The following is a 14,872-nucleotide window of genomic DNA, read 5'->3' as shown; positions in this document are numbered from 1 at the left end:
AGCATTCAGATCAACAGAGGCATTCGCTCACTGTTGTGTCCCTGCTGGCTCAACATGTACAAATTTCAAGACATCTTTATGTCTTCACCAGAAGAATATTTAAAAAAAAAAGAAAAACAACAAAATACAATGGCAACAACAAAAAAACTTCAATTGGAAGAATTCTTTAGCTGGGATAGTGGGTTCTACAATCCCACCATTATCTGTTCTTGTGCAGGGCCAGAAAAATACTGTCACCACTTTAAGAGAGCAACAGTCTTTGTTTCATAATGAATTTATGCCAAAATAGTGAATATGCCATTGTCTTCTGTTTTTGTTTAGTGAAAGTGGGATTTAAAGTCTAGACGTGGCAGAAGTGAGGACACACACAGAAATACCTAATGGGTGGTTTTAGTCTCAACAGGATACAGATTATTTTAAGAACTCTGAGTACAGCCAGGGCTCTCAGGCAAAGTACTTCTGGTTCCTGACATTGACTGTGGAAGCATCTAAAGGAAAAAGCACACAGTCTTTCATGCTATTGCTTGCAATCGGCTCTAGAAAGCAAAATGCTTATTCCTAACAGACAAGGAAGATCTCGCTCCCATGCCCAGCACAGAGTGGTCACTGGGGTTCATTTCTTTTTTTTTTATTCCTGTTTACCTCAATCCAGGGTAAGTATTGTCCCCAAAAAGAGAGGCAACAATGTTCAAAAATACTTATTTCAAGGGCCAGGATAAATAAACTTGGCAGAAAAGTTTCAGTTGCAGGCTCTGGGTTTCCAGAGTTAGTGGCAGTGCCAAGAGATAACTTACGGGGCATCAGATCCCCAATAATCTTCATCAGTCCCCAGAATGCCATCAAACTAAATAAACTCTGGAAATAGAGGGAGTCCTATTCCTGTGAACATCTAATTTCAAGTTAAGTCCCCTTTCAGCCAGACTGAAACTCTAACGCTGCTTTCATATTGCTGTCTGGGTGCTGCCACTATCCCAAATCCTCCCATAATCCAAGTGCCATTTACTGTTCCTTCTATATTACAGGAAGCCACGTCAAGTAGAGAGCTTGAATGCCAGAGCTTGAATGCCAGCTCCCGCGTCTTTACTCATTAATGGGAGTCCTTATTAAAAGCACTAAACCTGGATCTGAAACACTAAACCTGAAACGGCCCTCAGGTGAGTCACCGAGATTGCTCAGAGAACCCGGGGTGCCCATTGCCCCAGGGCCTAGGCTGATACAAGGACTAAGGAAAATAATATCCACGCAACACCTGGCAGGTCTGCCACTGGAGCACCCAGCAAACAGCCTCCTGCTGCATCCTTCCTTTTTCTTCTCACCGAATCAACATCACTGACATTATGAGATTTCCCTTTGTTAGAGTAGAAAAAAAAAAAAAGGAAAAATTGGCTGACTGACAAAATCAAAGCTATAATCACTCCGGGGCTGTATTTTGAGGAGTGTTCATACATCCCGGAGCAAAGGGCCTTTCAATTTTACAAGAGGTGAGGGGGGACTCGGCATCCTGCACGGAGATCACAGAGCTCAGGGAACCTGTGCCCCCACTTGCCTTCTCAGTGGGTGCGGCTGCACAGAGAGTAAACACCTCTGCTGAGCTCTCCTTTCTTTAAGTTGCACCCCAGCTGCAGAGCTTCTCAGGGAAGAATCGTGTTGCCTACTCTGAGTTGCTATAACAACATAGTTGCCAAAATCGCAGGCACCCCGCAGGAGCCGAATAGCTTCTCAGACATGCTGTGCGACTCCTGCTCCTGGCACACCCTCTGTGGCCTGTGAAAGGTCCTGGCTGAGGCAGCCCGGGGCCACCAGAGGCACAGGCTAGTTAAGGAGATGGAGAGGGGTTTTGAAAATTGTTGGGCTTCCCACAGACATAGAAGGCCACTGGCCTGTGCTTCAGATCTTCTGAAACGTCCTCTCGCTAATGAGGCAGCAAGTGCTGCCTTGATACAATTGGCAGAACTATGTTGTATCTATTTCATGAACTTGAGCTTTTCCCCTAAATAATGAGTAGTTCACAGCAGTAAAAAGGAATGGTGCCTGGTCCTTAAAAAGTATTACGCTTGTCACCTGGGAGAAAGTAGAAACGAAAACTTCAGATTGAAAGAGAATATAGGAGTGGACAGCGGTCAGACCATGGGTGACAACAGAACCCTGACCCCATCCTCTAGAGAGCAACCAGTCCCGGGAGCCAGAACAGAAGCGTGGCAGCAACTGGTCCAACTCAGGACCAACCACAGAGAGCCACATATAGTCCCCCAACCAATCAAAGGAAGTGTTCTGTTTTTAAATAGCCCACCTCTAGCTTCTCCAGGCCAACAACACCAATCAGAGCTTACTAGTACGTAACGATTTCTCTTTTTTTAATTGAAAACCTTTCCCACGCCTTGACTATGATATTTATGAGTCTCCACCAAAGGCAAGTGATGGAGGTTGGCTCCCTTGCTTTTGCAAACTGAACAAAACAGCTTCTGTTCTCACTTGGGTGGTTTTTGCTTATTTCTAGTGTACTAACAAGATCATATTTTATGATTTGCAATGTTAAGGACTGAGGCCTCTGGGTAACCCTAAAATCTACCTAAACTATGCCCTCAGCAAACTTCCAGACTCACCAAACCCATCACCAACCCCTTTTCTTTCCCTTTCCCTTCCCCTTCCACCTCATGGCTCCACCCATAACAAAGAATTCCTTACAGTCAGAGTGGCCAACCATCCCAATTATCCCAGAACTGTCCTATTTTTAGCATGGAAAGTCCTATAAGCCAGAAGGACCCCAGTCCTGGACCTCTCAGCTCTCTGCCAGATTCTTCTCTCTCCCCACTGCCCATGTCAATTGGTGGGCTCTTCTCCACCTGCCAAGGCTCTGACCAAAGGCCCACCTCTAGAGTTCACTTCTCCGACAGCAGCCCACCTCCTAGGCCCAGGCAGATGGTCACTCCCTCCTCCAGGCCTGCCTTGCTACAGCTGGTGTATATTTCTGTACATATCTCAGGGCATAGGAATGACTTGACAATGGCGAATAGACCCTGTTCCACAGTACATTCCCCGCAGGCGGGTGCTGTATTGTCCTCAGCTTTGTGGTCCCCTCACTGTCTTCATCACACCAAGTCCATGCTTGTCTGTTTCATGAGTAAATGAACTTGCAGGTGATGAAATGGGTTACCCATTTATTTATTTATTTACTTACTTATTTGTTTAATATAATGGTTTATTATTGGATTACTGAATATTAACAAATTAATTATTTATCAATGAATTATATTGATCTTAAAAAAAAAAAAAAAAAGGTCCAAAAGTTCTAGGTTGGTTTGAAATGACAGTATGTAGATATAGGTGCCTTGCCATAACTGTACGCATTAATCCATTTCAACCACTCAGGTTGTTTACCTCGATCTGGGTGGCGTTGTCCTGCCCATCGTCCAGCAGCAGGTCTGTGAAGCCTCGGGGCTCCGGGGAGTCTTGGCCCACGCTGGCTCGGTTGGTGTCCACGGCCTTGAGCAGATCTGTGTTCCTTTTCCACCTGTGGCTGAAGGAATGCGTGTCTACTTCTAGCTCCTCTCCTGCTTGCAGAAAGGCCTGCCCAACTTGATATTGCCAGTCTGTTTGAAAGTAAATAAAACAACGAATTACTTCCTTGCTATGAATCACACACATATTAGCAACTGAAGTAGGAAAACTATCTGCTAGTCATGAAAATAGAAAACTAGCTCATACCAGTGAATCTGTTTAATTGTATTATTTTGAGTTGGTATGCAAGTCTCTGAGTAGAATGCAATTTTAGGACACATTATAAGTCGTGACAGTGGTTACTGTGAAGACCCAGCGGAGTCTCTAAAACAGATGTGTAGCCCTAAGGCAATGTATTTTTATTCCCTTCCCTCCCCACCTTCCACAACACACTTCATAAACATTCCCCAGTTGCTCTGAGAAGACAAGCTAGAATCCAGACAAAGGAATGAAAACCAAGTGATTCTCAGTCCATTTGAATATAAAAGTCAGACATTATTAACGTGTGAACTAATATTCCTTTCGCATGAGTTATGTTGAAGAGCAGAGAGACAACAATGTGTTTGAATGGTTTAAATAATACAAGGAATGATCTTTGTTTATATGTGCTAACCTGCTTCGCAGCTCACAAGTCAGACTGGGCTCACTGCCTAACTCATTTAATCAGCAACGCTCTCAGGAGGCATCACAAATGCCCTAGTTCACTTGTGCTGTTCTTACCTTAGAAACTTGCTGGGGTGGTAAAGAATGGCAGTGATAGGCACTTAGAGAAATGAAATGGAAGGCAAGGGGATCAAATCACAAAGGTGTTTTAAAGCTATCTGCAGGGACAGTCCCTGCTGACCCAGCTCATCCAGCCACTACAGGAGGGGAAATTAGATTTAATCATTAGTTCTAGTCTTTCATTTCTGTAGGTCAGCAGGGGAAGGGATACCACAAGTCTGAGAAATTCAGTTTCCGGCTAGGAAGAACAGCCCTCTTCTACACAACTATTACCAAAAGATATGAAATGACAGCCTTTATAACTGGCAGGATATGGCTTCAAAAAGAGCTTATGAGGGCAGTGATTGAATCATAGCTGTGATGTTCCTCTCAATGCAAGAACATTCCAAGAAACCAAAATGTGTTTAATGTGGCTTATAATACCATTGAATCAGTTACTCAGAACTCTAATAACTTAGGTAAGGCTACTGCTCATCATAGGAAAACAGTCTAAAATATCTCCCTTTCAACTCAAACAAAGGTGATAATTCTTCCTGACAAAGAACTATTCTTTGGTTTCATCATGAACTTAAAAGATCTCCTACTGCCTGATGTTTTAGTGGATACAGCTAGGAGAGAAACACTACCATCGGGTGGGTAATGTAGACTTTTCTATGGGCTCATAGAATGATAGGATTTAAAAGAACCATGGAGAATGAAAATGACCAAGAACTCCAGAAATGCCACAAAAATGTAGCACTATGTTCAATTCATAGAACTGTTGTAAGGCTGCAAAAGCTCATGTACGAAAAGGGTTGATTACTGTCCCCGCCCCCCCCTCCACTGCAAGAAATGATTCATTTTTTAAAATATTCACTTGAGGATATTTATTGATTTTAGAGAGAAAGTGAGTGGGGAAGAGAGAGAAACATAGATGTGAGAGAGAAACATCCATTGGTTGCCTCTAGTATGCACCCTTATGGGGGATTGAATTGTAGCAACCTGGATATGTACTCTGATCAGGAATTAAAACCTTAACCCTCTGGTACATAGGACAACACTCCAGCCAACTGAGCCTCCTAAGCAAGGCAGGGAATGCTTGTTTTTTTCGTTTGTTTGTTTTGTTTTGTTTTGTTTTGTTTTTTTTACACTGTTGTTCCCACTAACCATTGGAGAGGGCTCAGTAAATTTTTGTTGAATGAATGGATGAATAAATAGGCCGATGAATTGCTGATAGTTTCTTTGGAGCAAGAATGACAGGACGAGGCAGAATTGTTTCATAGGAGAAACACTGTACAAGGATTCAGGAGACTTAGAGTGGAATTTTTTGTTGTTAGGTTTGCTGGATATGGGGTTCCAGAATAGTTCACAAAACTTCCTGTGCTTTAGTTTCCCTATATTTTAAATGGGAATGACAATATTTTGCATGAAGAAGCAGGCAGCTTTTCCTGAGGATATGTAAGACCTATGATTCTAGGCAAAGATACCGAGAGTAGTTTTATTTGCTTTATTTATATATCCTGCCTCATTATTAAAAATATGTGAGTCAGTTTACAACAAAAGTAAGCAATAAAAGTTTTACAACAACCAAATCGGGACTTCCTAGCACAGGGCTCATATTAGCTTTAGGGCTGTGCATTTGCCTCCATTAGGTGGGTGGGCATCTGAATACACATAGTCCTGGAGGAGCAACTGAAAACCTACACAGGGTCCTTGCTCTATTGTCAACCTAGACCAGAAGTGTAACAAATATAATGCAGTTAATGGACTCAACAGTCCTAGATACGAATAAATAGTTTTAAAATCACACAAATGGAGCGGGTCCAAACAGAGAGTTGTTGTTCTTCTTTTCCCTTCTAAAATGTAAATTAGGGAAAATATATAAAAAACTTCAAAGACTTAGATTTTATTAAAATCTTCAAAACAACTCTGGGTTTCTTTTAAATTAGTATTATTATTGGATATTAATTAACTGATATTGATTTTACCACTATCTTTTTAGATGTTTATAGCACAAGACAAAATATAACCTTTTTCATGATGTCTGTTCCGCCAATAAGTCACACTGGCTCCTGTGGTTCTGGCCCAGGGCAGGGAGCAGGTGGAAAAGCAGCCCTGGAGCAGCTGTGTGCATAGGAATCCCATTTCCCAGCTTCCCTGAGCCCCCTTTCTCATTCTCTCCCTGCTTTTTGACCCAAGAGAAGAAGTAAAAGGGAGCATCAAATCTCAGGAACAATAAAGTTCATATTCCCCACTGTGAAGTTAATTAAACAGGAGGCCATTAGACTGAGGTGCTACTAATACTTAGCAAACCCCAACCTAAGCCTGTAAATGCCTCAGGGTTAAGAAATCAAACCTAAAGGCAATCAGTCACAAACAGCCAACTCTGCTTTTCTGAATCCAGCAAATGCTTAAGCTATGGCCAATCAAATGGGTTCTTACTTTGCTTCCCCCTTTTCTCCATAAAAGCCTCTCCCCTTAGCTCCTGTCCTTGGAGTGCTCCTAACCCCTTCTGGTTAGGTGCTGTCTCTTGGAATTGAATCTTGCTCAGGTGAACTTAAGTTTTTTAATATGTCAAACATTGTCTTTTAACACTGCTTACTCTGAAGTCTGGGGTGCTTCATTAATGTGTCAAACTCCTGATTTTGCAGTGACTACTCAAATTTTATTATTAAGATTACTGGGAAAGGTAAATTAAGCAACAGGTAGGCCTCCCATGTGAAGCAAGAATCAATGGTTACTCTAGCACTTACAAAGGTAAGTCTCCAGATACCGGTGTTGTTTTGGTGGTGGTGTTTTTAATTTCCAGTTGTGTTTTAACATTTTTCTCTCTTGCTTTGCCATTACATCAGCTAATACAATCATTGATTGGTTTGTCTCCATCATGGATGGGCTTACTCCTTCTAAAATTTGCTACCTTAATCTGTGTAAACTGATAAAAATGGATCATTTGCTGCCTCCAATTGTATTTACAAAAAATATACATAATTTAAAGAAGGACCTGAGGGTTTTCTAATGAGAAATTTTTGAGTTTTAGAGGCTGGCCTCCATGAATTTTCTTTGGTTGCTATCCTCCTATATAATAAAGAGGTAATATGCAAATTGACCATCACTCCAACACACAGATGGCTCCCCCCGTGTGGTCAAAGAAGGCTGCCCCCATGTGGACACAAGATGGCCACCACAAAATGGCCAGCAGGAAAGGGTAGTTGGGATGGACCAGGCCTGCAAGGGAGGGAAGTTGGGGGCAATCAGGCCATCAGGGGAGGGCAGTTGGGGGGTGACAAGGCCAGCAGGGGAGGACAGTTGTGGGGGACCAGGCCTAAAGGGGAGGGCAGTTAGGGACAATTGGGGTGACAGGGGAGCAGTTAGGCATTGATCAGGCTGGCAAGGGAGTAGTTAGGGGCTGCGCAGGCTGGTAGGCAGAAGCAGTTAGGGGCAATCAGGCAGGCAGGCAAGCAGTTGGGAGCCAGCAGTCCTGGATTGTGAAAAGGATGTCCCAGACTGGAGAGGATTAAGGCTGGGCTGAAGGACACACAACCCCTCACCCCATGCACGAATTTCATGAGACTGGACCTCTAGTTTTAGATATAATTATTTTTCTCTGGTTATGTTACGAATAAGCAAGACTGCCCCATCATATACGTTCATTATTCAGTAGCACTTGGTTCATCAAGACTGAAGTATAAAATTGGCTTAGATTTTGGTTCCTTTTCAGAATCATTTTTAAAGAAGATAAGTAAAAAATGGATGTTTTACAGAAATAAAGATAGAGGAAAACTGGCAAAACCCATAGCCAAATTATCTACACTGTGAATTATTCCTATACACTTTACAAGTTTTCAAACTCATGAAAATATTTTAAATCACCACCAAAACAAATCATTCAGAAGCAAGATGAACAGTATATGTAACATAATCTATCCGTTCCCAGCTGCAGTGAAAACGAACACAACAGGAGGGATCTTTGAGTCATCTGTTTGAACAGATTGTATGCTTTCTGTCCACTGTATGTTAATTAAACTACCATTGAAACCCTTCAAAGATAATTTTCTCCAATGTATTTTGCTATGGTTGTGAATCATATAACTCAACAAAGCATTAAATATATCTAATGACTCCTATTTGGATATACAGAGAGAAAATTTAAGGACATATTTTTTTGTATATAACATATAAGTTGATCTTAACACAGTCTTGAAATATTTTACTTAATTAAAATAGCTGATAAGCTATTACTGAAGAAGTCACTTCATTATAGTTCAAATATACCATTGCTATGAAATCCAATAATGTCTAGCTAATGAGAATAAAAGAAACTTACATATATCCTTCTATCAATATATGTAAACCTAGCAAGTCTCCTTTGTGCCATCATATACTATAAAATGAAATAATTCAAAAAAAAACATAAAAACAATAGGGAAGAAAGCTGTGCAGGGCTATATATGTTTATATTTTGTGCTATCATAATGATTTTATTTAAATACCTTACATTTGATTATTATAATAGTTATATGTTGAAAACATCTTGGGACCCATTTCTTGAGGCTTGCATACACATCATATGCACAGTACACATGGAACCACCAAGAAGTATACTGACATGAATCTTATGTAATTAGGATCCATTAAGATTGCACCTTTTGATAAGCACTTTGGTCTGCACTTAACAAGTTAATAAAATCACCCCTTTGAATCCTCTGCAGAAACATTAATATGCTTCACTGCATACAGATTTATTGGCTAGATCCATCTGAGAATAGATAAAATTATTTGGCTAAGGTAGACTGCCATATGGCTTTGCATCTCAATTTATTGTCAAAGTGAGGAGGGAATTTTATGCAAATGATATGTCCCTGGTTATGTCTTATAATGAACTGACTACCCAGAGGACTTTAAGGTTTGGCTGATAGTATTATAGAGTAAGAGAGCTACAGAAGTGAAAGCATGCAGAATGTTTTGTTGAGAGATATAAAAGGGCTTTAGTGGGACTGTGACATCATAATCTTTTTAGCTCCGGATGTAATTCTTTGTACCTTCAAGGGTGAGGACTATGGCTCCAGATTCTGGTCCCACCATAGGTGTCTTACGTCACGTCATCACCACCTTTTGCCTCAAAACTGGTCTTACTATCTTCAAATTCTTCCTTGTCCAACCTTATTTCCTTCCGTTACCTGCTATATTTTGCAAATGTATTCACTTTTTTTTTCTATTAAAACCTCTAGTGGTTCCCTACCACTCACAAAACTATAAATCCCTTCATGCTCTTGTTCCAAACACTCCCTTGTCTTTGACTCCCCAGCAGGCCCTGTGCCCCTACCTCGCAGAATTTCTCAGTAATCTCTTTACTGCAATGAATACAGTTACTTTTGCATGGAGATAAGCCTTTCCTCACCTCGGATTTTAGAAAATTTCAAGTTTCTTCAAGATTCAGCTCAATAATTGTCTTGTTAAATGAAGCTTCCCTTGAGTCACCCAGGCAGAGCTAATTGAGTTTTCTTCTATAATGCAATAACTCTTTTTACCTGACTTTTAAAACACTTTTCTGCTTGTCACTTGAATGTGCGATTATGCAGAAAAGAGTTAACACAGCCTGAGACTGCTATCCACAGAAAATTGTGTTTGCAAGGCCCTTGGCTGGTGGTTAAGAAATTAGACTTAGGGTGACTTCCCCCATTCCCTAACAGATAAGAGTGAGTCACTGTAGCTAAGCCTTTTGAGTAAGCAATAAGGCTTATGCTGAACACCTGCCTTCCTTCTGGGAGTCTGGAATTTTGTGAAATGCTGGACAGAAAGCAGTTATGTGAACAGCTCCCATTAAAAACCTTGGGCATTTAGTTTCTGATGACTTTCCCTGCAGACCATACCATTCACATGTGTTGTCACAGTGTGTGGGTGGAGGAATTAAACATCCTGTGTGCTCCTGCTGAGGAGGGCTTTTGGAAACTTGCTCTGGTTCCTCACAAGTGCCTTTCCGTTTGCAAATTTTGCTTTATATCTCTTTTCTGCAATAAATCATAACCATGGGCACTGCTATATGCTGAGGTATGTGAGTCCTCATAGTACATCCCCAAACCTGCCTTAAAGACACCTGATACAGAGATGTTTAGGAACAGGGACTCTATCTGACTTATATTTTTGTCCCATCAGTACAAGCATAGACACTGAAATGTAATAACTACTTGAAGTTTTTTTGATTATGCAAGAATGAATGAGTAAAGGAATGATTAGTTAGTTTGCTGCTTATTTGAAAGGTATCTTAAAAGTTATGTATGCAATTTATTGTCCAACTTCTTAGGATTTTAACCATGTTTTTGAATAGTCAGGCAATAGAGTGGATAAAGGACAAAACTGTGGGAAAGCAAATCTATAATAGCGCCTATTTATCTTATATGACTTTGATTCTAAAATAGCTGCTGGCCCGTTGAGTGATGTTCCACAACACTTAGGGTTGCAGTTCATCATCTCAGCCCTTTTCCATTAATGGGCTCAGTAAGAAATGCAGCATATGTTTTTGAAGAACAGACATGGCCCTGCTAAATTGAGAAGCTCTGGAGTAGATGAAATAAGAACAATTTTAAATTAAAAGTGGAAAATAAGTGAGAATTACTCAAGAAGGTTGAAGCATAGGAGCTCAATTTCTGAGACAGCAAAGCATTAGAACCATAAAGGCCTTAGGCCAACATGTAAGCACAGGCACACCCCCTTCTCCATGAGTCTCCTTCTCTGACTTCTGAGCCATTGTAGGGTTCTGGGTTACTGCAGGGTATTTTTCTAAAGAATATTAGGCAAGCCTAGAGTAGCTCAGCCAAGTGGTTGAGCATCGACCTATGAACCAGAAATCGTGGTTCAATCCCTGATCAGGGCACATGCCCAGGTTGTTGGTTTGATTCCCTATAGGAGGTGTGCAGCAGGCAGTTGATCAATTATTCTCTTTCATCATTGATGTCTCTATGTCTCTCTCTGTCTCTTTAAAAACAATGATAAAGCAACATTTTTTTAAAAAAGAATATTAGACAGTGTAAAAAATATACAAAAAAATTAAGCAGAATGGGAAAATCTAATCAAACATTACAAAATAGAATCAATTTATAATTCTAAAGTTTAATAATTTTCTAATTTTACTATTATATAAGATAATAAGCAGACATTTTAATTTTACCCATAAGAATTATAAATCATTCTATGGAAAACATGCTGAGCCTTATAATAAAGTTTAAGATAATTTTAAAGTACTGCTATATATTTACTAAAGCATTACAAATAAGAAGAATAAAACTGTATTAAGTTAATGGGAGCTTTATATATTGCTTTTAATATGGGTTAATAATACTAATAAAAATAACTAATATTCATTTAGGATTAATTAAATTCCAAGCAATGTTCTAAAAATTTGCATACATTAGTGTATTTGTCATGTATTATTATTAGTCTATTTTACATATGAGGACATTGATGCATATGAGAGGTGCTAGACTAGGAAGGTAACCAGAGCTTGACCCAGAGGCTTAGTCTTAACTATGATCTAATCTGCCTCTCATTAGTGTTCCAGGAGCCAATTTAGCAATCTGTTACAAAGCCTAACAACATGACAAAAAGAAATAATCTAAAAGAAAAAACAAAATAAATTAGACAAAATGGATTATTTAAAAGAGCAAAACTATATAAACAATCTAGTATTTGAAAGCAATAAGGATTACAATATCCATCAAATTGACTGTGCCAATGAGAGTAAATGGAACAATGTTAATGTAAAAACATAGCAGTAATAGCACATTAATATTGATTATATTTTTGTTATATCTTGAAAGATTGCTAAGTACTTTAAAATAAATAATTAATAATCTTGTTAATTAAGAATTTTCTATTTATTGCCAAGTAGAAATTTAAAAATAAATAAATTACTTCAAGTAGATTTCAGCACTTGTTTTACTTTCTGTTTCATAATAAAAAGGACAATTGTCAAATAACTCAGACCATCCACTGATTTTTCAAATAAAGCTGTCAGATTTGAAGAATAAACTCATTTTCACATGAGCCATATCTACAAATAAACAGAGAAAATTGCCCTTAATTAAATCTTGATAATCTGTCTTTAATAAGCTACTTGAGATTTTTCTGCAGGAAATGTTACATCATGAACCTAGAACCTCCATCGAATTTTTAGGTATGTGACTGACTACTATCTATAAAATGAGAGGGGCAGCTTTATAGCCTTTACCATCCCTCCCTGCTATAAAAGCCTGTCATCTCCTGGCTAGCTAAGTATCTTCACATATTTAGGGCTATTATGGATCATATATATTACGTTTTTGTTTTCAGGTTTTATATTTAGCTTGTGAAAATTTATGTACTGTGAGAGTTTAGAGCCTCCAGAACACAATAAAAAAAAACAAAATCTTACATGGTAAAACACATTAACACTTCTATTTGTCATTAGCCATCCTAAACTACCCTTGTTTCATGTATTTTAGAATAAGGGCTTTGCGCAAAAAAAAAAAATAAGTCCCAACTAGGGGAGATGGAAAATTCTACAAACAAGGACCAGCCATGGCCAATAGCCTCTCAAAGAAAAATCCGAGTCCTCTGAGCCCGAACAGAACAGATGGAATCCATTGTTATAATGGTGCCCCGTGTCAAAGATGATGTCCAAATGCCTAGGGCCCAAATCACTGAGGGGCCTCGATTTAATTATGGCTGCCAGATGTCCCACAGACGCCATCTCATTGCATATTGTCATCAGACCACATTCAGTCTGGAATCAGAATCTATAATGGCCAATGTTAAGCACAGGATGACTTAGCCAATGGCCTCAGATGCCAACCAACACATGTGTTTCTATCAGATTATGCTTTATAAATTTTGCCTGATTTAAATCATGTAAATCATATCATTATCAAAATAGACCAAATTTCTATAGGTTAAATGCCCTTTAGAGACTTTGTGGGGACTTGGTCAAGAGGCCAAAATCAACTCCAATTTCCTCATCACAAAATTATCTCTATTGTTTTTTGTTTTAAATTATGTTCCTCTGGTTATAACTGTGTAACCTAAGGCAAGTCCTTCTGGGCCTATGTTTCTTTGTTAAAAGATAACTTTAGGAAGTAGAAGATTTGATTGTATTCTTAGATTCAAAACCAGCAATATTTTTTGGAAATTTAACTAAGTGATTCTAAAGTTAAATCTGAACCAATTAACAGGTTAACTGCACTCCAACTTCCCACTTCCCTGCGAAGAGATGAGCAGTGCCCTCTACATAACCCAACAACTGAGTGATAAACACTTGGTTTGACAAGGCCTCTAGACCTGGACTCAGTTCTACAGCCTGGTGTGTGAGCATTATGACTGACCATATACTATTAGTTGTTAAATATTTCATATCAGCTGGATAAAAGTGAAAAATACCACTACAATATCTACATTTATGAGATTCCTTCAGTGTGCTAGCATTAAAAACACAGAAAAACAGAATATTGTCTTAAAACACTCTAATTGGAGATTCAGTCATTACATAAAACACACAAGAATAGCATAACACCATTAAAGAATGTTAAGCAAAAAAATAAAATGGTCTTATATTCAGTGTCAAACAAATGTACAATAAAAGACCAGCAGGGAAAACATAAGTAGCACATATCATGATTATTACTATGTATATCTATTTAATTTTTACCTACAAAATGGCGATCACATATGATGTATCTATCTATCTATCTATCTATCTATCTATCTATCTATCTATATACACACACAGTAACTATACTAACAATTTAATTAGTTCTCAATTTAAAAAATGGGCAGGTGCCATAAATAGATAACTCACAGCAAGTGGCATAAATAGATAATTCAAAAAATATAAATCCTAAAAAATATATAAAATGTTTAACATTATAACAAGTCAGAGAAATGCAATAAAATACAATTATTTTTCTACTAAGTCCACAGAAATTTATAGTAAAATTGTATTGTTCAGTATTTGATACAAGTTTTTCCTGAAGCAAGTATTGAGTTACCTAATATTGGTAGTGGGATCATAATTTAATCAAAGTTTTCTATGGGAAAATTTTCAATCTGTAATAAAGTTTTTTAGAAGTTGATACTATGTAAACATCCTTAGATGTGCAAAAAGACATGAAAAAGTAGACAAAAATGGTATATAGTCTTTGAATTGGGTTACAATATATATGCATATATATTTTGTACCTATAACACAAAAGAAGAAAAGACAGGAAGAAATACATTGTAGTATTATGGGAATACATTGTAGTACTTTTCTCTGTATCATGAAAAATGTCAGCATCTATGTTTTGGTTTATTCTTTTGGCATATCTTTATTTTATACCTTTTCTAAATGTGCTGCTTCTATTAAGTGAGAGAAAAATAGCCCTAAGTCTGCATATTTTGATGTTCAAGCTCAATATTTAAACTTGGTGAAACCTTAATGATCATCAAGATACATCTTCCTAGGCAGAGTTTTCTTTTTTCTTTTTAAAAATGTTTTCATTGATTTGTTTATAGGAAGAGAGAGGGAGAGAGAGAGAAACACTGATCAGCTGCCTACTGCACACCTCTCTACTAGGCCTGAGCCTGCAACCTGGGCATGTGCCCTTACCGGGAATCCAACTGGCAACCTCTTGGTGCATGGGACAATATTCAACCAACTGAACCA

The 14,872-nt window shown here is 38.6% G+C and overlaps 1 protein-coding gene across 1 annotated transcript in view; it reads right to left on the bottom strand.

Moving 5' to 3' along the window:
* PLXDC2 (plexin domain containing 2) overlaps window positions 1–14,872 on the bottom strand; it is a 406,586-nt gene that overhangs the window by 237,603 nt on the left and 154,111 nt on the right. The window contains exon 2 of the mRNA XM_084868544.1: window positions 3,379–3,590. Within this exon, the coding sequence (XP_084724670.1) occupies window positions 3,379–3,590 (212 nt within the window). The remainder of the gene's footprint in view (window positions 1–3,378; window positions 3,591–14,872) is intronic.

This window comes from Pipistrellus hanaki (genome assembly GCF_964339955.1).
Source record: "Pipistrellus hanaki genome assembly, chromosome: 1".
In the NCBI taxonomy this organism is placed as follows: Eukaryota; Metazoa; Chordata; class Mammalia; order Chiroptera; family Vespertilionidae; genus Pipistrellus; species Pipistrellus hanaki.
Note: the sequence above shows the minus strand (reverse complement) of the source record. Positions and strands in the feature narration are given on the sequence as shown.